At 44.9% G+C, this 26690-nt stretch overlaps 1 protein-coding gene across 1 annotated transcript; it reads right to left on the reverse strand.

Moving 5' to 3' along the window:
* Positions 1-24139: 24139 nt before the first annotated feature.
* LOC115475022 (olfactory receptor 1F1-like) lies at positions 24140-25132 on the reverse strand. The gene has a single exon (XM_030210761.1). It carries the CDS (start codon positions 25130-25132, stop codon positions 24140-24142), a length of 993 nt encoding a protein of 330 aa, XP_030066621.1.
* Between the last annotated feature and the right edge of the window lie 1558 nt (positions 25133-26690).

Raw genomic sequence — 26690 nt, forward strand, 5'->3', positions numbered from 1 at the left:
AGTACTTTTTACCTGTGCAATTCTCAAAGGGAAAAAATATGCTCACCTTTCCTCTGAGATCTGGTGCCAAAAGTTAAAAATACCTAAGCATTTTGCAGCTGCTCACACACATTTGAAAGTTTCTCTCACAAATATATAATTGGTGGCCAATAATATAGAATTGGTGGCCAATGTACAAAATAGCCTATTTTCTGACATTGTGTAACATTAGTTTAAGGAGACACAGGAAATGACACAGGAAACAAGAGGGCAATCAATCTGCAAACTCCAAAATGTTGGCAAAAAATGAGCAAACCAAATAAAAAGGTCAAACCAAATGTTTATTAAAACAAACGTGAATTCAACCTGCCCAACAGAGGCCATGTTTCACCAACATCAGGGCTGCGACAGGGACTTTAAAACAACCAAAAATTGGAAATATAAATATGAGTATGAAACATATATATTGAAAAGCAGATACCAAAATATGTGTGACAAAATGTGAAGAATAAAAAAAAAAAAAACCAAAATGAATATACTATCAGAAATGTTAAACAAATCAAAGTATACAAACATAGATCAGAGATATATTAGACAAGTTTAACAAAAGAACAGATATGAAGCATTTGTGGCACTGCATGCTTCAAAATCAACAGTTATCCATGAGTGATTTTTTTTAAATAAAACATGATAGTAGAATATACTAGATAAGTATCAGCCAGTACTCTCTTCATTATGGCATGCCTTATTTAAACCAAAAGTGAATATATAATAGGGAGACAGCATAAATCATACGATCATTGCTAAACACCTGTGGTTTGACTATAAAAAATAATAATTTTTATTTATTTATTTATTTATTGCATTTGTATCCCACATTTTCCCACCTATTTGCAGGCTCAATGTGGCTTACATCTTACCAGTCAAGGCGATCGCCTAAAACGGTGTGGAAATAAATACAATTTGATGTTAGGGTCAGGTAAAACTAGTATATTCAGGTGCCTAGGGATAAAGAATAGGAAGTAATATGTATAGTCCAGTACAGCTTGAGGTTTGCTGTGTTGTAGATTGGAGGCATCTAGGTTTGATTGATTTATGAAAGGATATAGACAGAGAAAATGCAGTATTAGTGTTCTGAGGAATTTGCCCAGGAACCTTAATAGCTAGCTGGGTAAATTCCCTGGGCTGAAAATTTCCTATCATTTAGTATGTGTACAGGTACATTTGCAGCAATGTACCACGCCACCAGAACCCTTATCCACACTCTTAACACCTCTCACCTAGATTATTGCAGCCTGCTTCTCACCAGCCTCCCACTTAGCCATCTCTCTCCTCTTCAATCGGTCCGAAACTCTGCTGCGCGACTCATTTTTCGCCAGAGTCGCTATGCTCACATTAGCCCTCTCCTCAAGTCACTTCACTGGCTCCCTATCCGTTTCTGCATTCAATTCAAACTTCTCTTTCTGACCTATAAATGCATTCATTCTTCCGCTCCCCAGTACCTCTCCACTCTTGTCTCTCCCTAGGCCCCCCCCCCCTCTGGCACTCCGTTCTGTAGATAAATCTCTCTTGTCTGTCCCCTTCTCCACTACTGCTAATTCCAGACTCCATTCCTTTTACCTCGCTGCACGTCACGCCTGGAATAGACTTCCCAAACCTGTACGTCTAGCCCCATCTTTGGCCGTTTTCAAATCCAGGCTAAATTTCCACCTCTTTAACACTACTTTTGACTCCTAATCACTGCACACTTGCCTGTACCTTTATTATTATTTATTGCATTTGTATCCCACATTTCCATATCATCAAGCTGATCAATCCATAGACTGGTGGGTTGTGTCCATCTACCAGCAGGTGGAGATAGAGAGCAAACTTTTGCCTCCCTATATGTGGTCATGTGCTGCCGGAAACTCCCCAGTATGTTCTCTATCTCAGCAGGTGGTGGTCACACACAGCAGCAGCTCTGGCTAGGCCTCCAAGCCTAATTTTTAGGTTTTGTTGAGTGCCTGGGGTTGAGGGCTCTTTTGAGCAAGTGCAAACCTGGTGGTGCCAGGTCCCTCCTTTTCTCCCCCCTCCCGCTGGCTCCGTTAAAAAAAAAAATTTTTTTTGAACGTCCTTAAAGGCGTTTATTTCGACGTTTATTTAAGCGTCTATTGCAGCTACTCACTGGGACACCAGGTCGTTACAACTCGGAGCGGACAGCAGGTAATTTTTACCTTTTTATAGCGGGCAGGGGGTTCCCCGATTCTTTTCCTCGTGGCATATGGCGTCGGAGGGCGAGGGCGCAAAGGGTCGCTCCCCGGGTCGCTTGAGCGCTTCTAGAGGGGATGCGGGGGTCTTAAAGCCTGATTCGCCCTTGTTGGGTGACAGTTTCGTGACCGATGATTGTCCCGGTCCTTCCTCCGGCGTGGCGGTTTTTCCCGCCATAAACGCCCATCCCCCGCTCCTCGCCTCCGCCATCTTGGCCGGCCACGCGGCTCGGACGGCTTCTTCTTGGGCCGCCCTTGAGGTTGGAGACATTAATGCCATGAACGCCCTTAATTTGGGCGACGGCACAGAAACGGCTAAAGTTAAGAGCCGTTCTTCCCGCGCGGCTCCTTCGCGGAGTTTCGCGCCGGACGCCATTTTGGATGCGCAGCATGTCTCTCCCCCGCTATTGCGAGCGCCGGTTGAGAGTGCGTCTAGGGCTGTTGCCCAGGCTGCGGAAGTGCACAGTCTGGGGGGTTTCTCCCCCGAGTTTGTTTTGCTGCTGCATCAGGCCTTCCTCATGCACAACGCTGCCCCTGCTCCCTCGTCTGGTAAAGAGGTTGAGGTTCCCAGAGGTAAACGCCCTCGGGTTGATTCCCAGGCCTTGGAGGAATTTGTCTCCTCCGATGTAGATGAGGGCAGCGTGTCTGAGGTCTCCCAACGGTCCTTTGCGGATTCCTTGGAGGAGACGGATCCCCGCTCGGATGGAGCGGATGACCCCTCTGCAGCGCGGCTTTTTAGCCCAGAGGATTTGCCCAACCTGTTGTTACAGGCCATGGACACTTTGAAGATTTCCTCTCCGGAGGACGTCTCTCCCTCAGCCCCTGTTGGCTCTGCCATTATGCTGGGGACGAAGCGCCCGCCTAGAACCTTCCACGTGCATGATGCCATGCACACCTTAATTTCGGCTCAATGGGATGTCCCAGAAGCGAGCCTTAAAGTGGCTAGGGCTATGTCCCGCCTCTATCCTTTGGCTGTGAGTGAACGTGAGGCCTATCTGTGGCCTACCGTGGATTCTTTAATCACTGCGGTGACTACGAAAACGGCGTTGCCGGTGGAAGGTGGCACGGCCCTATAGGACGCCCAAGACAGAAGATTGGAGGCGGCCTTAAGGTCGTCCTTTGAGGCGGCTGCTTTAAGTTTGCAGGCCTCAGTTTGCGGCTCCTATGTGGCCAGGGCGTGCCTGACTATGGTGCAGCGGGCTTCCCCCTCGGATCATTCCTTGAGGGCTGATTGGCCGGCCCTGGAATCGGGCTTAGCCTATTTGGCAGACTTGCTGTATGATGTCTTGAGGGCCTCAGCGAAAGGCATGGCTCAGACAATCTCTGCGCGGCGGTGGCTTTGGCTGAAACATTGGTCTGCTGACCACGCCTCTAAATCCCGCCTGGCTAGGTTGCCTTTTAAAGGCAAGCTGCTCTTTGGGGTCGAGCTGGACAAAATCGTGACCGATCTCGGCACGTCTAAGGGCAAGAAATTACCAGAGGTCAGGGCTCGGGCTAGTACTCGTCCCGGTACCTCCAGAGGACGGTTGCAGGAAGCCCGTCGGTACCGCCCGGGCAAGTCGGGTTCCTCTGCCCCCTCTTCCTTCAAGAGGAATTTCTCCCCCAAGCAGCATTCCTTTCGCAGAGACCGCCGTCCCGGAGGTGCTCCCTCCGGTCCTCCCCCAGGGTCTCGTACCCAATGACGGGGTCTTGGTCCACGCCCCAGTGCAGATTGGAGGACGGCTGTCCTCGTTTCTGGGCGAGTGGACCACAATAACTTCAGACGCGTGGGTGCTGGAAGTCATCAGAGACGGCTACAAACTAGAGTTCTGCCGACCCTTAAAAGACGGGTTTGTACTCTCTCCCTGCAAGTCTCCGGTCAAAGCTGTGGCAGTGCAGCAGACCTTGGACAATCTGATCCGCCTGGGCGCGGTCGTTCCGGTGCCAGAAAGTCAGCTTGGCAAGGGACGTTACTCCATTTACTTTGTGGTACCAAAGAAAGGAGGTTCTGTCCGGCCTATCCTCGACCTCAAAGGGGTCAATCGGGCCTTGAAAGTGCGGCACTTTCGCATGGAGACTCTCCGCTCTGTTATAGCGGCAGTGAAGGCAGGAGAGTTCCTGGCATCCTTGGACATCAAGGAAGCGTACCTGCATATTCCCATCTGGCCTCCTCATCAACGCTTTCTGCGTTTTGCAGTCCTGGGACGACACTTCCAGTTCAGAGCCCTCCCTTTCGGGTTGGCTACTGCTCCGCGGACCTTTTCCAAAGTAATGGTGGTCATTGCGGCCTTCCTACGAAAGGAAGGGGTACAAGTCCATCCTTATCTGGACGACTGGTTGATCCGAGCCCCCTCTTATGCAGAGTGCGGCAAAGCTGTGGACCGGGTAGTTGCTCTTTTGAGCTCCCTGGGATGGATCATCAACTGGGAGAAGAGCCAGCTGCGCCCGACTCAGTCCCTGGAGTACCTGGGAGTTCGATTCGACACCCAAGTGGGCAGAGTGTTCCTGCCAGACAATCGGATTGTCAAACTTCAGGCTCAGGTGGACCAGTTCCTAGTAGCCTCTCCCCTTCGGGCTTGGGACTATGTGCAGCTGTTGGGCTCTATGACGGCCACGATGGAAGTTGTGCCCTGGGCCAGGGCTCATATGAGACCACTTCAACACTCTTTGCTGCAGCGCTGGACTCCGATGTCGGAGGATTATGCTGTGCGCCTTCCCTTGGACCCAGCAGTGCGCAAGGCGCTGAGCTGGTGGATGCAGACAGACAAGTTGTCTGCGGGAATGCCTCTGGTGACCCCAGAGTGGATTGTCGTCACGACGGACGCCTCGTTGTCGGGCTGGGGAGCCCACTGCTTGGGAAGGACAGCGCAGGGGCTCTGGTCTCCTGCAGAGGCAAAGTGGTCTATCAACCTCCTGGAACTCAGAGCCATTCGGTTGGCGCTTTTGGAGTTCATCCCGGTACTGGTGTTGAAGCCTGTACGGGTCCTGTTGGACAATGCCACGGCTGTGGCCTATGTCAACCGCCAGGGAGGTACCAAGAGCGCCCCTCTAGCCAAGGAGGCTATGAATCTTTGCCAGTGGGCAGAAGCGAACCTGGAGCAGCTTTCAGCGGCCCACATTGCCGGAGTCATGAATGTCAAGGCGGACTTTCTCAGTCGCCATTCCTTGGAGCCCGGAGAGTGGCAGCTATCTGCTCAGGCGTTCTTGGACATCACGAAGCGCTGGGGCCAGCCGAGCCTAGATCTGATGGCGTCATCGGCCAATTGCCAAGTGCCGCGCTTTTTCAGCAGAGGACGGGACCCTCGATCCCTGGGAGTAGATGCTCTTCTCCAACAGTGGCCGACACAAGAGCTTCTCTATGTGTTCCCGCCCTGGCCCATGTTGGGCAGGGTGCTAGACCGGGTGGCAAAGCATCCCGGCAGGGTAATCTTGGTGGGTCCGGATTGGCCCAGGCGTCCCTGGTATGCGGACTTGATCAGGCTCTCAGTCGACGATCCTCTGCGGCTGCCAGTGGAGCAGGGCCTGTTACATCAGGGTCCCGTGGTGATGGAGGATCCCTCCCCCTTTGGTCTTACGGCCTGGCTATTGAGCGGCAGCGTCTGAGGAAGAAGGGCTTCTCAGACAAGGTCATCGCCACTATGCTGAGAGCGAGGAAGCGCTCTACTTCTACTGCTTACGCCAGGGTTTGGTGTATCTTTGCAGCGTGGTGTGAAGCAGGCTCACTTTCTCCCTTCACTGCTCCAATTTCTTCAGTGTTGGCGTTCCTGCAAGAAGGTCTGGAGAAAGGCCTGTCGCTCAGTTCCCTTAAAGTCCAGGTAGCGGCTCTGGCTTGCTTCAGGGGCCGCCTGAAGGGTGCTTCCCTGGCTTTGCAGCCAGATGTGGTGCGCTTTCTCAAGGGAGTTAATCACCTGCGCCCTCCTCTGCACTCAGTGGTGCCTGCGTGGAATCTCAACCTGGTACTAAGAGCATTGCAGAAGCCGCCTTTTGAACCCTTGTCGAGGGCATCTCTGAAAGACCTGACGTTGAAAGCAGTCTTTTTGGTGGCTATCACTTCAGCCAGAAGAGTTTCCGAGCTCCAGGCGCTCTCATGTCGAGAGCCTTTTCTGCAGTTCACTGAGGCAGGAGTGACTATTCGCACAGTGCCTTCCTTCCTGCCCAAGATTGTTTCTCGCTTCCATGTGAATCAGCAGCTCTGTCTCCCTTCCTTTCGTAGGGAGGACTACCCAGAGGAGTACTCTGCTCTTAAATATCTGGATGTGAGACGAGTCATCATCAGATACTTGGAAGTGACCAATGATTTCCGGAAGTCGGATCATCTGTTTGTCCTGTTTGCAGGTCCTCGTAAGGGTCTGCAGGCTGCTAAGCCTACAGTGGCAAGATGGGTCAAGGAAGCCATTGCAGCGGCTTATGTGGCCGCGGGGAAGGTGCCGCCTATCCAGCTGAAGGCTCACTCCACGAGAGCTCAGGCGGCCTCGATGGCAGAGGCCGGATCCGTCTCCTTGGAAGAGATATGCAAGGCGGCAACTTGGGCTTCGGCTCATACATTCTCCAAGCATTACCGTTTGACTGTGGCTGCACGGGCGGAGGCCCGGTTTGGAGCTTCAGTGTTGAGGTCAGGGATTTCAATGTCCCGCCCTGGGTGAGTACTGCTTCGGTACATCCCACCAGTCTATGGATTGATCAGCTTGATGATATGGAAGGTAAAATTATGTATAATCATACCTGATAATTTTCTTTCCATTAATCATAGCTGATCAATCTATAGCCCCTCCCAGATATCTGTACTGTTTTTATTCTGGTTGCATTTCAGGTTCAAGTTTAGTCTTCAGTTACTTCAGAAAGACTTCGTGTTCAAGTTTTTTCACTTGGATTCTTCAAGAGTTAAGACGAGTTTGTGTTACAGTGAGCTGCTGCATTCCTCTCCCCTCCGTTTTACGGGGCTGGATTGAGACTTAAAATTCTGCCGGCACTCCCTCCCGCTTCGTGCGGCTGTAGGGCAGCTTTGTACCCCTCCCGCTTCGGCGGTGTTAGGGTCAGTGAGCTCCTCCCGCGGTTGCGGTTGCAGGATAAGCCAGATCCCCCCGCACGGCGGGTGTGGTGTCCCTCCCCCGCTCCGCGGGGATGAGCTGGACGGATTCCCCTCCCCCACTTGTGTGGGGATGAGCTGGGTTAATTCCCCTCCCCCGTTTCGGCGGTGGTGAGCTGGGCAGAGTGTCCCTTCGTGGGTGTAATTCTCTAAGTGCTGAGTCCTGCGGATGGAGCTTTGATATCGACATACTGAGGAGTTTCCGGCAGCACATGACCACATATAGGGAGGCAAAAGTTTGCTCTCTATCTCCACCTGCTGGTAGATGGACACAACCCACCAGTCTATGGATTGATCAGCTATGATTAATGGAAAGAAAATTATCAGGTATGATTATACATAATTTTACCTTTCCCACCTATTTGCAGGCTCAATGTGGCTTACAGAGTTTTGTTATGACATAGTCATTCCAGGATATCAGATACAATTAGTAATGTACAAAGATTAAGAGAGGGAAGAGAGAAGGAAGGTGGACTTTAATAACTGGGTGGGTTGGTGAGGTAGTTTTGTAAGGCTATGGGATCTCTTTGTAGGCCTTGTTGAAGAGATGTGTCTTCAGGGATTTGCGAAGTTAGTTATTTCGTCAATAGTTTTCAGGGCTGTAGGTAATGCATTCCACAACTGCGTGCTCATGTAAGAGAATGTGGTGGCATGTACCAGCTTGTATTTTAGTCCTTTACAGCTGGGGAAGTGCAGATTGAAAAATTTGCGGGATGATCTTATGGCGTTTCTGAGAGGCAGGTCCACGAGGTTTAGCATGTAGATTGGGGCGTCTGCGTGAATGATTTTGTGTACAATCGTGCAGATCTTGAACGCAATGCGTTCCTTGAGTGGGAGCCAGTGAAGTTTCTATCTTAGGGGTTTTGCACGTTCATATTTAGTTTTTCCAAATATGAGTCTGGCGGCGGTATTCTGGGCTGTTTGGAGTTTTTTATAGTCTATTCTTTGCAGCCAGCGTACAGTGCGTTGCAGTAGTCCAGATGACTTATTACCATTGATTGTACCAGGGTATGGAAGATGTATCTCGGGAAGAAAGGTTTTACTCTTTTGAGTTTCCACATGGAGTGGAACATCTTTTTCATCGTATTCTTTACGTGGGCATCTAGTGTGAGGTTTTCATCAATGGTAACTCCCAAGAATTTTCAAATTTTGTGAGACTGGAAGAGAACAGTATGGTGTACACGACATTGTGTTTTTTCTGCGTTGAGTTTTAGCTGGAATGCATCCGCCCAGGAGTGCATGATTTGGAGGCTTTGGTTGATCTCGTTGGTGATTTCATTTAGATCATGTTTGAATGGGATGTAAATTGTGACATCGTCTGCGTATATGTAGGGGTTGAGGTTTTGATTGGCTAGAAGTTTGGCTAAAGGTATCATCATTAGGTTGAAGAGAGTTGGTGAGAGGGGGGATCCTAGGGGAACTCCACATTCAGGTATTCATGGGGGTGATATGTCCGCGTTGTTATTACTTGGTATGATCTTGTGGTCAGGAATCCTTTGAGCCTTTTGAGAACTGTACCTCCTACTCCGAAGTATTCTAGTATATGTAATAGTATTCCATGATTCACCATGTCGAAGGCACTGGACATGTCGAATTGTAGGAGGAGTATGTTGTTACCAGTTGCAATTGCTTGTTTGAATGAGTTCATTGCAGACACTAGCACAGTTTCGGTGCTGTGGTTTGACCGAAATCCTGATTGAGACTCATGCAGAATTGAGTGTTAAAACTAAGAAACATATCCAATATAATGAAACTAGGAAACATAACCAATATAATTATACGATTGCTCAAGACCATTGGAACAAATCTTCTTTAAAAAAAAAGTAGTAACTTACCAAAATCTACTGAATATGGCAGCTTCACCTCATGAAACCAACAAATTCTCCACAAACAGTGTTAATAAATGGCACTCAAAGTGGAGGAACACTCAAGGGCATCTTTTACTAAGGTGCACTCACATTTTTAGCGCACGTTAAAATTGTGGGCCAGCTAAACATTAGAGACGCCCGTAGGAATGCATTGGTGTCTCTAATATTTAGCATACCCACAATTTTAGCACGCGCCAAAAACATGGGCATGCCTTAGTAGAAATCCCTCTCAGTCCCAATCAACATCAATAAAAAGAGTCCAAAGAGTAGGGTAGGCTGGCTCTTCCAAGAAACAGCAAGGGAGATGCTTGTTCAAAAATATGATTAATCACCAATGACTTGACTCAGCTGCTGTGGTCAGACATCATGATTTGAAAAAATATCAGTAAAAAAGCAATAAAATTTAAATATACATTACATTAAAAATATAATTTAACACATGCTAATAATAAACATCATTTACTGAATCAATGTAAAAAGTTGAAAAAAACTTTAAAAATGCTTAACAGCAACATCCAATGAAGGTCAATGATGTCACAATGCATTCCAATTATAATATGCAATGAAGATCAGCATAGATTTTTTCATAAACATTAAAAATCGAATGCATATTGATGTCACTGACCCATAGTGGGTTTCGTAGGACTTTGCAGACAAGATAAGGGAGCAACAGTAAGAAGTGTACCTGGGAGTATTTATAAGAAGTACACAGAAGTGCCCCCTAGGATGCCCCATTGTTCTCCTGGGATGTCTGAGGGACCAGTCTACTAAAAATGCTGGCCCTCCAATATCCAAATGGCTTGATTTTCTATGTTTAGCACTTTTATGGGGGGTTTCTTGGGGGGGGGGGGGGGGGTTGAAAATGGACAAAAAAAACAAAACATTGTTTGAAAACTTTTTTTTTTAAAAGAGAGACTTTTTTCTTTTTTAAAAAATATGGACTTATTACCAATGTGATAAGGATGCTGGGCTGCACAGAGAGAGGTATAATCAGCAGCAAAACTGAGGTGTTGATGCCAGTGGTGTACCAAGGGCAGTCCGTCCTGGGTGCACGCTGCTGGATGGTGCAAAGAGCAGCCGCTCCTTTCGGCTCCGCTGGTTCCCTGCTCCCTCTGCCCTGGAACAGGTTACTTCCTGTTCCAGGGCAGAGGGAGCAGGGAGCCAGTGGAGCCGACAGCCACGTGGCTGCTTCCAGCAGCTAAGAATGCACTCGGGGGGGGAGGGAGCTTGATGCGCTGGGGGGGGGGGGGGGGGGTGTCATTGCGCCGGGGGAGGGTGTCATGCTGCACCCTGGGGGGACGGATGCTGGTGCACAGCGGCGATCCGCTCGGGTGGCAGCCGACCTAGGATCGCCACTGGTTGATGCCCCTGTACAAGTTGTTGGCGAGGCCCCACTTGTAGTAGAAAGTGTGAGCCCTGAAAACCCCAACAAAAACCTACTGTATCCAAATATAGGTGACACCTATAGGCATAAGGGCTATTGCAGTGGTGTGTAGTTGGGTACTGTAAGTTTTGGTGGGCTTTGGAGGACTCCCCATACAATATAAGGAGGCAACGGTGAGATGTGTACCTGGGACCTTTTATGTGAAATCTACTGCTACTACTACTACTACTTATCATTTCTATAGCGCTACTAGACGTACGCAACGCTGTACACTTGAACATGAAGAGACAGTCCCTGCTCGACAGGGCTTACAATCTAATTAGGACAGACAAACAGGACAAACGAGAGATAAGGGAATATTAAAGTGAGGATGATAAAATAGGGGTTCTGAACAAGTGAACAAGGGTTAGGAGTTAAAAGCAGCATCAAAAAGGTGGGCTTTTAGCTTAGATTTGAAGACGGTCAGAGATGGAGCTTGATGTACTGGCTCAGGAAGTCTATTCCAGGCATATGGTGCAGCAAGATAAAAGGAACGGAGTCTGGAGTTAGCAGTGGAGGAGAAGGGTGCAGATAAGAGAGATTTACCCAGTGAACGGAGTTCCCGGGGAGGAATATAGGGAGAGATGAGAGTGGAGAGGTACTGAGGAGCTGCAGAGTGAATGCACTTATAGGTCAATAAGAGGAGTTTGAACTGTATGCGGAAATGGATAGGAAGCCAGCGAAGTGACTTGAGGAGAGGGCTAATATGAGCATAACGACACTGGCGGAATATTAGTCGTGCAGCAGAATTTTGAACAGATTGAAGAGGAGAGAGATGGCTAAGTGGGAGACCTGTGAGAAGCATGTTGCAATAGTCTAAGCGGGAGGTGATAAGAGCGTGGATGAGGGTTCTGGTAATGTGCTCAGAAAGGAAAGGGCAAATTTTGCTGATATTATAAAGAAAGAAACGACAGGTTTTAGCAGTCTGTTGAATATGTGCAGAGAAGGAGAGGGAGCAGTCGAAGATGACCCCAAGGTTGCGAGCTGATGAGACAGGAAGGATGAGAGCGTTATCCACAGAAATGGAGAATGGGGGAGGAGGAGAGGTTGGCTTAGGGGGAAAAGATAAGAAGCTCCATCTTGGTCATGTTTAGTTTCAGATGGCACTGAGACATCCAGGCAGCAATGTCAGACAGGCAGGCTGATACTTTGGCCTGGATTTCGGCTGAGATTTAAGGTGTGGAGAGGTAGATCTGGGAGTCATCAGCATAAAGATGACACTGAAAACCATGGGATAAGATCAGAGTACCAAGGGAAGAAGTATAGATGGAGAAGAGAAGAGGTCCCAGGACAGATCCCTGAGGTACACCAACTGACAGTGGGATAGAAGTAGAAGAGGATCCACTAGAATATACCCTAAAGGTACACTGGGAGAGATAAGAAGAAAACCAGGAAAGAACAGAGCCCTGAAATCCAAGTGAGGACAGCATATCAAGGAGTAGGCTGTGATCAACAGTGTCAAAAGCAGCAGATAGATCGAGAAGGATGAGGATAGAATAGAGACCTTTGGATCTGGCTAGGGACAGATCATTGGAGACTTTAGCAAGCGTCCCCTAGCGTGCCCCACTGCTATACTGGGATGTCTGTGTGGCCAGTATACTAAGAATGCTGCCCCCCCCCCCCCATTACGTCGCAATGGTTTGTTTGGTGTGTTTTTCCTTGAACTTTTTGTTTAAATGGTCACAAAAGAAAAAAAGCACTGAGTACAAAGGGGGAGATTCTATATATGGTGCCTAAAAAATCGGCACTGATTTAGCGTATTCTATAAATGGTGCCTAGATTTAGACAATGATTATAGAATACGTTTACTTGATATATCAGCATTTAAAATGATGTGCATGCATCTGCATCAATGAAAATGTGATATAAAACCCGGCATGTAGATTTAGGTGCAGTCAGCCATATACCAGGGGCATAGCCAGACTTCGACGGGAGGGGGTCTAGAGCCCGAGCTGAGAGGGCACATTTTAACCCCCCCCCCCCCAGTGCCGCCAACCCCTCCAACCATTTTTGACCCCCCACTGCCATTTTTTACCCCCCACCGCCGCCGCCGCCACCACCACCAACTTTTGACCCCCCCCCCCCGGTGCTAACCCTTTCGACCCCCCCTTCCTGCCGCCACCAACCGTCCCCCGCCATCGCCATCGAGGACCCCCGCCAGCAAAGGTACCCAACGGCGACAGCTGGCAGTGGGAGGGGAGGTCAAAGGGGTTGGTGGCGGGGGGTGACAGGGCCAAATCTACAGTGGCCCATGCCCCCGTGGCCCCACATAGCTACGCCCCTGCCATATTCTATAACTACATACGTAAATATCAGAACACCCACAAAATGCCCATTTCTCCACCCTTAATCACACCCCTTTTTGCCTGTGTTTATTAGAAGGTCAGTACATGTTGCTACAGAATATGCTTAGTGAGTTGTGTGTGTAAATTCTAATCAGTGCCTATTAGTGGTCATTATTGCTTGTTAAGTACTGTTATCAGCGCTCATTAGCTTCTTAAGTTACACACATTGTTATAGGATTCGCTTGGATTTTGGCATGGATCTCTAGGCATGCTATATAGAATCTTGGGGGAAATGTCTACAAAATATCTAGGAAATGGGCATTTTCGAAACAAAAAGACTTTTTCTGGTTAGAAAATGGCCATGTTCGCTTCTTGATTTATGGATGTTTTCAGCAAAATGTCTAAACTTGGATTTAGATGTCATATTGAAAATGCTCCTCCACAAGAACTATAAATAAATAAAAAATATTTTGTATTTGGTCCCAGTGTCTGATTTTAACGGGCAACAGTTAGTTAAGATACAACATAAGAAATTAAATAAATCACAATTTTGGCAAATAGCAGCTTGCAGTTTAGAGAACAAACACCTCAATGTATCTCCTAAGACTTGGGATGATACAATTTGTTCATTATTGGAGCAAATGGCCCTTTTTAGAAAGAAAAAGCAATGTATTCTTGGCAATTTTTGTTAGCAATTAAGACGAGTAAGCAGAAATTTAAAATGACAATGGAGAAAAAGCAAGGACAGTCAGATATATATAACCGTGGCGTAGCCACAGGTGGGCCTGGGTGGACCGGGGCCCACCCACTTTGGATTCAGGCCCACCCAAAATTGTTATACACTTGCTGTGGCTGGTGGGGATCTCCAAACCTTGCCAACTGAAGATTTTCTCTCCTTGGGCAGCCAGAGCTCTTCCAAATGTCAGCCAGTAGTACTTGCCTTGAGCTGACGCTGAGACTAGCCCTTCTGCACATGTTCAGTTTTTGCACTTGCAAAAGCACTGAGCATGCATGGTCTGCCAGCAGCAGCATTAGTTTGAGGCAAGTGCTGCCAGCTGCCATTTGGAAGAGTGCTGGCTGCTTAAGGAGGATGAGGAAATCTTCAACTGGCAGGGTTTGGGGATCTCTGTCAGCTCAAGGATTTAATATTTGGGGTTTGTGGGCAGGGAGGGGTGGAGAGAGGAGCAAACCAGAGGGGGACTGTGTGTGTGTGTGTGTGGGGGGGGGGGGGGGGTAGAATTCCATGCCCAACCACCTTGGGCTCAGGCCCACCCAAAATTGACCATCTGGCTACGCCCCTGATATATAACCTGGAGAAATGAGATTAGGATTTACAAGTTGTAGATCTCACAGGCCAAAAAAAATGATTTCTATGATTAAGAGATTCAGTGATCTAATAATACTAGCAAACTCTTTTTATGATCTTTGAGAAAATGACCAATACAGCCAGTTTATTGATGATTCCAGATTCTTTTTTTTTAATGTCTCTTTATTGAATTTCAGTTGTACATTTACATAAAATAAATGTAGGAAAAAGGAAATAAACATTATCTAGTAAATGATTAATAGGAAAATTGCCTTTAAAATTTGTCCACACTTAAGATCAAGATATAAGGAAAACAGCAAGAAAGAAAAATTATCCTGTTAATTAACAAAAAAGAGGTTAGAACACACATCCCAACCAGTGGTTTCAGCTACCTGTAGGAGCAATCGAGGTTGCTTCAACATTACCACTTTCTTTAACAGTAATAAATTGTAGTAATTTAACAGGGTCAAAGAATACATAGTTAATTGAGTTCAAGGAAATTAAACATCTACATGAGAATTTCAAAAATGTTCCCCCCAAAGCTAAAGTCCGTGACCTTAACCCAAGAAATTCCTTCCTCCTTCTACTACTACTATTTAGCATTTCTATAGCACTACAAGGCGTATGCAGCGCTGCACAAACATAGAAGAAAGACAGTCCCTGCTCAAAGAGCTTACAATCTAATAGACAAAAATAAAGTAAGCAAACCAAGTCAATTAATGTGTACAGGAAGGAGGAGAGGAGGGTAGGTGTATCCTTGACCCGAAAAATTGCTGGGAAATATGTCTGAAGTAGAGCCTCAGTATATTATTCCTATCAGATTCGAAGGCGAAACTAACCAATAAAGTTGTGCGTTCGGTAATCACCTCCACCGAGATTTCCAATAAATCAGTTAAATTTTAATTGGAGATTGGAACTGAAGTTGATAATTTTGTTCCTGTAATATAGTACGCTTTCACAATAAGAGGAAATAAATCTGCAGAGATACCTAAGACTTCTGAAAAATATTTTCGCAGCATTTCTGTTGCGGGTATCAGAGGCATCTTTGGAAAGTTCAAAAATCTTAGTTTATTTCATCTTAATTGATTTTCTACGTATTCAACTTTATTCAGCATCTTATCCTTATCAGCAACAACTGACCACATACAACTTTGAAGTTTTTTGATCTCAAGTTTGTTTAACTCACTTTTTTCCTCTTGTTTTTTCACCCTCTCGCTCAAGGTTTGATGTTGCTGTTTAACTTCGGCTACCTCAGCCTTGAGAGAATTAGAAGATTGTAGCAATGTCAAATTTAAAGTCTGGATTGCGTCCCACAGGGTCTCTAATGTAACAACGGCTGGTCTCATCTGTCCACCAAGACTCTCCACAGGGGTTGCCAGAATAGGAGAAGGTGAGGGAACTACTTCACTCAAACTTCTTCCCGATGGTAAATCTTCTGGTATAGAGAAACCAGCTGGGCCTCCTGTAGTCACTATCAATTCCGACAGTGACTCTCGAGCTGGCGTCAATCCTCCATCGGGTCTTGGTGGAGCCGTTTGTAGAGGCAGGCTCAAAGACGCCATCTCCAAGCTAAGGTCTCCCAGCTGACCCGGAGACCCAACCAGGGTCGGAGGGTGTGCTCCATGTGCTTGGGCGCAGAAAGCCTCCATCGTCGTCTGTCGCAGGGCTAGGGTGTTACCGGGGCTAGAAGAGGCTTTAGCCCCGGTCTTCCCCTTTCTCTTCCCCATAAATCAGAAGATAAGAAAGACCGTTCTGCGATACGCAGTGGAAGTTCAGGAGCACTCAAACAACACTTCCTTTCACGGACGCCATCTTGATCTACTTGATGATTCCAGATTCTTTACGACCTAGTGTGGATAAGCAATCCTCTGCTTTATAAGTGTTTTCATTAGTTTACTCACTATTGAGGTCAGACTGACTGGTCTGTAATTTGCAACCTTCTCTTGGCTTCCGCTCTTGTGCAGAGGAACCATATCCACCCTTCTCCAGTCCTCCTGGACCACTCCAGATTCTAGGGAATCATTGAACAGGTCAGACAGCAGACCCGCCAGAACTTCTCCGAATTCCTCAAGTACCCTCAGGTGTATCCCATCCAGGCCCCATCGCTTTGTCTACTTTTAGTTTAGCTAGCTCCTCACAAACACAGTCCTCTGTGAACAGGTCTTGTCCTACCATATATCCATCCTCTTTAGCATTTGTGTTCTGCAGTCCTACCTCTGGCCTTTCATCCATGAACTCAGAGCAGAAACAATTGTTAAGCAGTTCAGTTTTATCCTTATCATCTTGCACATATTCCTCCTCCTCAGCTTTGAGCCTCACAACGATATTATGGAACTTGACATCAGAAACATTATCTCCATTTGTAAGCACCAGGTCCAGAATAGCTCCTTCCGGTGTTAGCTCCATTACCCACTGCTGAAACAATTATTCCTGTAGGGAATCCAAGATCTCTTTATGGCTCTGAAGCAGGGATGCCCCAATCTATATCTGGCATATTAAAATCACCTATTATTAGTACTTCCCCTTTCCTAGCTATCTTGTGGATGTCTCCAATTAAGTCTCTGTCCATTTCCTTTAACTGTGAAGGTGACCTGTATATTACTCTCATATAAATACATTTCTCTTTCCCTCTTTCCAGTTTAACCCACAGCGCTTCTTCCGTACCCCATGTGTCCTGCAGTTCCATCAGTTTAATATCACTCTTAGCATATAATGCCACATCTCCACCCTTTTTTCATACCTTGCCCCTCTTGTGACCATGCCCTTGGTCAACACCCCATTTGAAAGAGCAGTGATGGACTTCGTGGAACCCTTAGAATGCATCACCCATGGTAACAAATATATTTTGGTTATTTTGGACTATGATACTTGCTACCCAGAGGCAATCATTGCCTTGTGCAATATGAAAGTTACCATGGTAGCTATTGCACTGTGGGAAGTCTTTTTTCTGGATGGGGATTCCCACTAAAATATTGACTGATCAAGCAACCACCTTTATGTCTAGAGTTATGAATCAAGTGTGTGCCCTGTTAAAAGTGAAGACCTTGTGAACATCCAGTTATCATCCACAGACAGATGATCTAGTGGAACCCCTCAACAAGACTCTTAAAATGATGCTGGAGAAGTTTATGGCCAAAGTTGGGGTAACTGGGATTTATTACTCCCGTATGTACTCTTAGCCATCTGGAAAGTACTCCAGAGTTCAACAGAATTCTCTCCATTTGAGCTTCTATATGGGAGAAGACTGAGAGGAATCCTGGATGAGGCTCAGGAAGCCTGGGAACTAGAACCCAGCCCGGGAAGGAACTTGGCCGAATATGTGCTCACCATGCATGAGAGGCTGAAGAAAGCCAGGAAGGCAGCCAAGCACTGCTTGGAAAAGGCTCAAGTGGGTCAATCCTGAGCCTACAATTATAAAGCAGTGTAGAAAACCTTCTATCCAGGGGACAGAGTCTTAGTCCTTTTACCCTCCTCAGAGTGTAAGCTATTATGCAAGTGGCAAGGTCCTTATGAAACTATGGAAAATTGTAAGATGGCCCAACCGGACAAGAAAGACAAAGCAAAGATCTTCCACATTCATTTGTTGAAGAAGTGGTCCAGAGAGATGACTTTAGGTCAGAGGTCCCAACAGAGTCCGGATTCTTGCAGGTTCCATTTGATGATCAGCTCTCAGAAGGCCAACCCACAGCAGTTGGTGTGTCAGAATCAATATGTATTTTCCGGAGTGCTAGGCTGGACCCACCTTGCAACTCATGACATTCTCACTGAGCCCAGAGTGATAGTCCGGCAATATCCCTATCAGATTCCAGAAGCCTTGCAGCAAAAGAGGTTGCTAAAATGTTGCAACTGGGTGTCATCGAGGAGTCGACCAGTAACTGACCATCTCCAATTGTGCTAGTGCCAAGGCCAGATGGGAGTATCCAGTTTTGCTTTGAGGATGCTGTCTCCAAATTAGAGGCCTGTCCAATGCTGAGAGTAGATGTCTGGAAGAAGCCTGATTCATCTCAGCGTTGGACCTGACACCATGGCTGCCAAGGAAAAGGAAGACTATTCCACACCTCTGGTTCACAGAGTTGCTGTTTGGCCTTTATGATGCTCCAGCTACTTTCTAGCACCTCGTGGACTGAATACTCAAACCATATGGAGACTACGTGACTGCTTACTTAGACATCATTTTCATCCATAGTAAGGATTGCAAGACCCACCTTATCCAGATAGAAGTAGGACTGGATAGTCTATGGACCACTGAGCTAACAGAAAATCCTAAATATTGCTTTTCGGGAGGACAAGAACTCCATTATCTGGGGTACTTAGTTGGAAAGGACATGAGACCCCAGATTTGGAAGATAGAGGCAATCACCCAGGTGCCAGTACCGCAGACGAAGAAACAAATAGGAGCTTTCCCCAGTCTCCTTGGTTATTACCAATAGTTTGTTCCAGGGTTTACTGAGAAAGCAGAACTGCTAACCTACCGCCTACAGAAGAAGGCTCCAGAATGGATACAATGGACTGAAGGCCTAGATATGTACATAAGTACATAAGTATTTCCATACTGAGGCAGACTGAAGGTCCATCAAGCCCAGCATCCTGTTTCCAACAGTGGCCAATCCAGATTACAAGTACCTGGCAAGATCCCAAAACAGTACAATACATTTTATGCTGATTATTCTAGAAATAAGTAGTGGATTTTCCCCAAGTTCATCTTAATAATGGCTTATGGACTTTTCTTTTATGAAGCTATCCAAACCTTTTTTAAACCCCACTAAGTTAACTGCTTTTACCTCATTCTCTGGCAATGAATTCCAGAGTTTAATTACATGTTGAGTGATGAAATATTTTCTCTGATTTGTTTTTAATTTAATACTTTGTAGCTTCAATGCATGCCACCTAGTCCTAGTATTTTTGAAAATAGTAAACAAGTGATTCAAGTCTACCCACTCCATTCCACTCATTATTTTGTAGACTTATATCATATCTCCCCTCAGTTATCTTTTCTCCAAGCTGAAGAGCCTTAGCCACTTTAGCCTTTCCTCATAGGAAAGTTGTCCAATCACCTTTATCATTTTTGTCACCCTTCTCTGTGCCTTTTCAAATTCCACTTTATCTTTTTTGAGATGCAATGACCAGAATTGCACAGTATTCGAGGTGTGGTCACACCATGGAGTGATAAACATTATAACATCCTCACAATCTAAATTTGTACCTGAGTCAATGGAGGGTTAAATGAGTTGCCAAAGATTACATGGAGCAGTAATGGTAATTGAACCGGCCACCTACTGATGTCAAGACCTGTGCTCTAACCACTAGGCCACTCCTCCCCTGCACTGTGAATAACTTTGTGTTGTCAGCCAATTTAATTACCTCACTAGTTACTCTCATCTCTAGATCATTCATAAATATGTTAAAAAGCAGTGGTACCAACATAGACCTCTGGGGAATCCCACTATCTACCCTTCACCATTGAGAATACTGACCATTTAACCCTACTCACTGATTTCTATCTTTTAACCAGTTTTCAATACATAAGTACATAAGTAATGCCACACTGGGAAAAGACCAAGGGTTCATCGAGCCCAGCATCCTGTCCACGACAGCGGCCAATCCAGGCCAAGGGCACCTGGCAAGCTTCCCAAATGTACAAACATTCTATACATGCTATTCCTGGGATTTTGGATTTTTCCCAAGTCCATTTAGTAGCGGTTTGTGGACTTGTCCTTTAGGAAACCGTCTAACCCCTTTTTAAACTCTGCCAAGCTAACTGCCTTCACCACTTTCTCCGGCAACGAATTCCAGAGTTTAATTACATGTTGAGTGAAGAAAACTTTTCTCTGATTTGTTTTAAATTTACTACACTGTAGTTTCATCGCATGCCCCCTAGTCCTAGTATTTTTGGAAAGCATGAACAGATGCTTCACATCCACCTGTTCCACTCCACTCATTATTTTGTATACCTCTATCATGTCTCCTCTCAGTCGTCTCTTCTCCAAGCTGAAAAGCCCTAGCCTCCTTAGTCTTTCTTCATAGGGAAGTCGTCCCATCCCCGCTATCATTTTAGACGCCCTTCGCTGCACCTTTTCCAATTCCACTATATCTTTCTTGAGATGCGACGACCAGAATTGAACACAATACTCAAGGTGCGGTCGCACCATGGAGCGATATAACGGCATTATAACATCCTCACACCTGTTTTCCATACCTTTCCTAATAATACCCAACATTCTATTCGCTTTCCGAGCCGCAGCAACACACTGAGCAGAAGGTTTCAGTGTATAATCGACGATGACACCCAGATCCCTTTCTTGGTCCGTAACTCCTAACGTGTAACCTTGCAAGATGTAGCTATAATTCGGGTTCTTTTTTCCCACATGCATCACCTTGCACTTGCTCACATTAAACGTCATCTGCCATTTAGCTGCCCAGTCTCCCAGTCTCGTAAGGTCCTTCTGTAATTTTTCACAATCCTGTCGCGAGTTAACGACTTTGAATAACTTTGTGTCATCAGCAAATTTAATTACCTCGCTAGTTACTCCCATCTGTAAATCATTTATAAATATATTAAAAAGCAGCGGTCCTAGCACAGACCCCTGAGGAACCCCACTAACTACCCTTCTCCATTGTGAATACTGCCCATTTAACTCCACTCTCTGTTTCCTATCCTTCAACCAGTTTTTAATCCACAATAGGACTTTTCCTCCAATCCCATGACCCTCCAATTTCCTCTGTAGCCTTTCATGTGGTACCTTGTCAAACGCCTTTTGAAAATCCAGATACACAATATCAACCGGCTCCCCTTTGTCCACATGTTCGTTTACTCCTTCAAAGAATTGAAGTAAATTGGTCAGGCAAGATTTCCCCACATAAAAGCCGTGCTGACTCGGCCTCAGTAATCCATGTTCTCAGATGTGCTCTGTAATTTTGTTTTTAATAATAGCCTCTACCATTTTCCCTGGCACCGACGTCAGACTCACCGGTCTATAATTTCGTGGATCTCCCCTGGAACCTTTTTTAAAAATGGGCGTTACATTGGCCACCCTCCAATCTTCCGGTACCACGCTCGATTTTAAGGATAAATTGCATATCACTAGCAGTAGCTCCGCAAGCTCATTTTTCAGTTCTATCAGTACTCTAGGATGAATACCATCCGGCCCAGGAGATTTGCTACTCTTCAGTTTGCTGAACTGCCCTATTACGTCCTCCAGGTTTACCGTGAAGTCAGTTAGTTTCTCTGACTCGTCCGCTTGAAATATCATTTCCGACACTGGTATCCCACCCAAATCTTTCTCGGTGAAGACCGAAGCAAAGAATTAATTCAATCTCCACTACGTCTTTGTCTTCCTTGATCGCCCCTTTTACCCCTCGGTCATCCAGCGGCCCAATCAATTCTTTTGCTGGCTTCCTGATTTTAATATACCGAAAAATTTTTTTACTTTGCTTTTTTGCCTCTAATGCTATCTTTTTTTTCGTAATCCCTCTTGGTCTTCTTTATCTGCGCCTTGAATTTGCTTTGACACTCCTTATGCTGCTTCTTGTTATTTTCAGACGGTTCCTTCTTTCATTTTCTGAAGGCATTTCTTTTAGCCCTAATAGCTTCCTTCACCTCACTTTTCAATCAGGCCGGCTGTCTTTTGGACTTCCGTCTTTCTTTTCTAATTTGTGGAATATGTTTGGCCTGGGCCTCCAGGATGGTATTTTTGAACAGCGTCCATGCCTGTTGTACAGTTTTTACCCTCTCAGTTGTCCCCCTAAGATTTTTTTTCCACCGTTCTTCTCATTTTATCATAGTCTCCTTTTTTAAAGTTAAACGCTAACATATTTGTTTTCCTGTGTATAGTTACTTCAAGGTTGATATCAAAACTGATCATATTACGATCACTGTTATCAAGCAGCCCCAGTACTATAATGTCCCTCACCAGATCATGCGCTCCACTAAGGACCAAGTCTAGAATTTTTCCTTATCTCGTCGGCTCCTGCACCAGCTGCTCCATAAAGCTGTCTTTGATTTCATCAAGGAATTGTACCTCTCTAGCATGTCCCGATGTTACATTTACCCAGTCTACCCAATAGAATACTATCTCATATCCCATGACTTTCAAGAGGTACTTTGTCAAATGCCTTTTGAAAATCCAGATATACAACATCAACTGGCTCACCTTTATCCACATATTTGTTCACCCCTTCAAAGAAATGTAGTAGATTAGTGAGAAAAGATTTCCCTTCACTAAATCCATGTTGGCTTTGTCTCATTAATCCATGCTTTTGAATATGCTCTATAATTTTGTTCTTTATAATAGTTTCTACCATTTTGCCTAGCAACAACGTCAGGCTCACTGGTCTATAATTTCCTGGATTACCTCTGGAACCTTTTTTAAAGATTGGTGTTATATTGGCCACCCTCCAATCTTCCGGTACCATGCTTGATTTTAAAGATAAATTACATATAGTTCTGCAAGTTTATTTTTCATTATTGCTTCCAAACCCTGAAGTGGTATATTTGTCCGTACCAATGTTGGTCAGTCCAGAAGAGAAATGCTGGATGAAAAGTGGGAGAGAAAGAGGAAAAATGCTAGAAGGAGGGGCAGAATGTGGGAAGATTCTGGATAGAAGAGGGGTACAGAGAGAGAGAGAGAGAGAACTGAGTGGAAAGATGGGGAGAGAAAGAGGGACATGGAAAAGGGCAGGAGAGAGAGAGAAAGAGAAGCTGCTGGGGAGAAGCACGGAGAGAAACTGGGGAGACTCTAGCTGGTCAGATGGAGAAATGCTGGATGAAAGGAGAAAGAGAGAGGGAAAATGCTGGAAGGAGGAGCCAGAAAGAGGGAAGACACTGGATGGAAGGGTAGGGAGAGAAAGAGGAAAGACACTAGAATGATGGAGAGAGAGAGAGGAAATGCTGAATGGAAAAGGTTAGAGAACTGTCTAGAAGGAAGGGGGAGATGGAGACAATGGATGGAAAGATTGGGAGAGGGTAATTGGTGGAAGGATGGTGAGAGAAAGAGAGATGATACTGGATGGAAGTGTAGAAAAGAAAGAGGGAAGATGCTGGATGAAGGATAGGGAGAGGAAGAGCAGACGCTGGATAGAAGGATGCAGAGAGAAAGAGGAGGAGACCCTGGAAAGATGGGGAGAGAAAGAGAGGAGATGCTAGATGGAAAGGGGGAGAGAATATAGTTAGGAAAAGACTGTAGAATAAAAGGAAGGGGCATGGAGAGAACAAAAGTGAGGAAAAAATGAAAAGCCATAGGTAGATGAAGTAAAAGAGGGAAATTTTAAAGAATAGTAAGAATTAATTAAATCTGGACAGAGAGAGAGGCAGAAATATAAATTGAAGAAAACAAAGATAAAGGAGAGAAAATGTCAAATGGACAGGAAACCCTGGCAAGAGAGTTAAGAGAAGACAAAGGAAAGCAGAATCAAGAGACTGTGACCAACATAACTAGAAAAAGTAAATGGCCAAACAACAAAGTTACAGAAAATAATTTTATTTCTAATTTAGCATAAAGTAATGTGGTAGCTATATTAATAAAGGTTAATACATGCAAATAAAACATAAAATATAAAATAAGGTGATACCTTCAATGATTATAAAACATTTTTGATTAGCCTTCAGAGACCAGCACTTCCTTCCTCAAGTCAGGAGAGGATAAAATAACAGAATTATACTGTCCTGTCCTGACCTGATCTGATCTGAGGCAGGAGGGATTTGCCTCTGAAAGCTAATTAATTAGGCTATTAAATAAAATATTTTCTGAAATGGCCATGGGATTGAGGAGTGCCAGGTGTGGAGCCATGTAAAGAATGGTGGAGCCAAGGCAGAATGGGGCGGGGCTGGGGGCATGTACTATAATTTCCCTTTCAAAAATTGGGACCCCTTGGCAGCTCTGCTATATTATCTTTATAAATATGTAATAAGCATCGTCTTTGACATTTCATATAGGCACCCTTCTATGAAATTACCACCCATACCTTTTAATCAATGTTGAAATGTTGCAACCAAATGTGTGCAGCATTTTATTAATTCTGGAAGAAAAATAATTCTCCTGGTTATTTTTCCTAAAGTTTCTTTCAGTTCCTTATTTCTCAAACTATAAATCAAGGGGTTGAGTAGTGGAATTACAGTTATATACACTACAGTAATTAGTTTGTTAAGATCCATGGAGTAAACAGACTTGGGTCTCATGTACACACCTGCAGATGTTCCATAAAATAATAGAACGACTGTGAGATGAGAGGAACAGGTAGAAAAGGCCTTTTGTCTACCCTTAGCAGAGTGGATTTTTAATATGGCAGAAATAATGTACACATATGATATAATTGTTAATATGAGTGGGGTAAAAGCTAAAAGTGAACCTTCAATATAAGTCATAGTTTCAATGACATAGGTCCCTGAACAAGACAGACTCATCAATGCTGTCATATCACAGAAGAAATGGTTAATTTCATTGGAGCTACAGAAAGATGACTGTGATATTAAAGTAACATGAGGAAGTGGATTTAGAAATGAAACTGTCCATGAAACAGTAACTAGAATAATGCAGACTTTCTTGTTCATAATAATGGTGTAATGCAAGGGTTTACAGATTGCAAAATAGCGATCATAAGCCATGGCGGTAAGAAGGTAGATGTCAACATCTGCGCAGACCAGGAACAGATACATCTGCATCATGCACTGCTTGAAAGAGATGGTCTTATTCTGTGCTATGAGCACTGCTAACAATTTAGGCACTGTGACAGTCACATAACAGATTTCGAGGAAGGACAAGTTGCTCAGGAAGAAGAACATGGGGCTATGCAGATGGGAAGCAGAGCACACTGTGAATATAATAAGAAGGTTCCCTGACAAGCACATCAGATAAATAATGAAAAACACAAGGAAAAGGAGGGGCTGCATCTCAGGCAACTCATAGAATCCCAGAATGATGAATTCTGTAACCTTGGTGTGATTCATCTTTTCTATTTCTCCCATTCTGATAGCTGTTGGAATAAGAAAGGCAAAATTAAAACTAATATATCGAAAGGCTTGACATTATTTATTTATTTACTTGTAGAATTTGTATCCCACATTTTCCCACATGTTATAGCAGGACATCTATGAAGGAAGTCAAAAACATTTCCTAGTTAAAGTCTATTCAATAAAAACGACGTAGACACCAATGTGCCTTTATTAAATAGACTCTTATATTCAGTCACAATAATGCACAAAGACCAATAACCAAATTTACACCTACACCTACTCCAAAGAAAATGTAAATGTGTGTGTGTGCTCTGTGGTGGTCATTCTATTAAGTGGGCACTAACACTTACATGCTGATTATGCATACAAATGATTAGAATAAAGACCCAATAATACTAGAGATTTGTCCTCCAGGATACAAAATTACACACTGGACAAGAGAAGGAAAAAGAGGAGGAGGAATAGCAATAATCTATAAATCTCAATTCACAGTCACAACAACAGCAGAGTCCATTCTCCCCCAACTCGAAATAGCCTCAGTCAGAATCAACCAGTCCAACCTACGTGACCCCTGGGTAATTGGCAAGACTCACAAACGCACTTTCTAGACTTTATATCAAACACCTGTGTTACCACCCAGAACCTTCTCATAGCAGGAGACATCAATCTTCACCTTGAAGATAATAACTCAAGCAATGTACGCGAATGCAAAGACTTCCTGCAACTGTGGGAACTCCACTGGCCAAACACACAAACCACCCACAACAAAGGACATACACTAGACATCATCACCCACAAATTTTCACCAGAACCAAATATCACACTAATAGACACAAAATGGACAGCCAGACCATGGTCCAACCACTACAGTGCAAACCTTTCCCTCCACTGGAGAACAAGAAAGACACAACAAAAACAACAAACATATACTACGAGAGGCAAAATAGACTCACTAACATTCTGGCAACAATTCTACACTGACGAATGGACAATACCGACAGACTCACCACAATTTCTCCAAGACTGGGATAACAGATGCATAATAACACTAGACAACATAGCACCACTTCAAACCAGAACCTGACATAGAAAAAACTCAATACCATGGTTCAATGAAGAATTGAAAGAACTAAAAACACAAGTCAGAAGGTTAGAAAGAGCATGGAGCAAGAAAAAAGATGAAAACATACACAAAGACTGGAAACAACTACAAAGGAAATACAAATACTCTATCAGACAAACTAAAAGGACCTATTACAAAACCAAAATTGGACCAAACTACAAGGATACACACAAACTCTTCTCGCTCGTAAACAATCTGCTAAATACTACCAATGTCACCTCCAACAACTCAGATACCCCATCAGCAACCAACCTTGCGAACTACTTCAATGAAAAAATCATAAAGCTCCTACTCAACGGACTACACAAATATCCTTGAATGCCTAGACCCAAAACCCGGAGAATGCCCAGCAGATCGATCATGGACTGACTTTGATACGCTCTCATCAAAAGAAATCTCATATTGGCTAGGAAAATACACCAAATCGCAATGCAAACTAGACATCTG

Source organism: Microcaecilia unicolor, chromosome 7, assembly GCF_901765095.1.
Source record: "Microcaecilia unicolor chromosome 7, aMicUni1.1, whole genome shotgun sequence".
NCBI classification, from domain to species: domain Eukaryota; kingdom Metazoa; phylum Chordata; class Amphibia; order Gymnophiona; family Siphonopidae; genus Microcaecilia; species Microcaecilia unicolor.

What these genes read in the sequence shown, in the direction of transcription:
- LOC115475022 (XM_030210761.1), bottom strand. Translation starts at nt 25,132, where the DNA reads ATGGGAGAAATAGAAAAGATGAATCACACCAAGGTTACAGAATTCATC.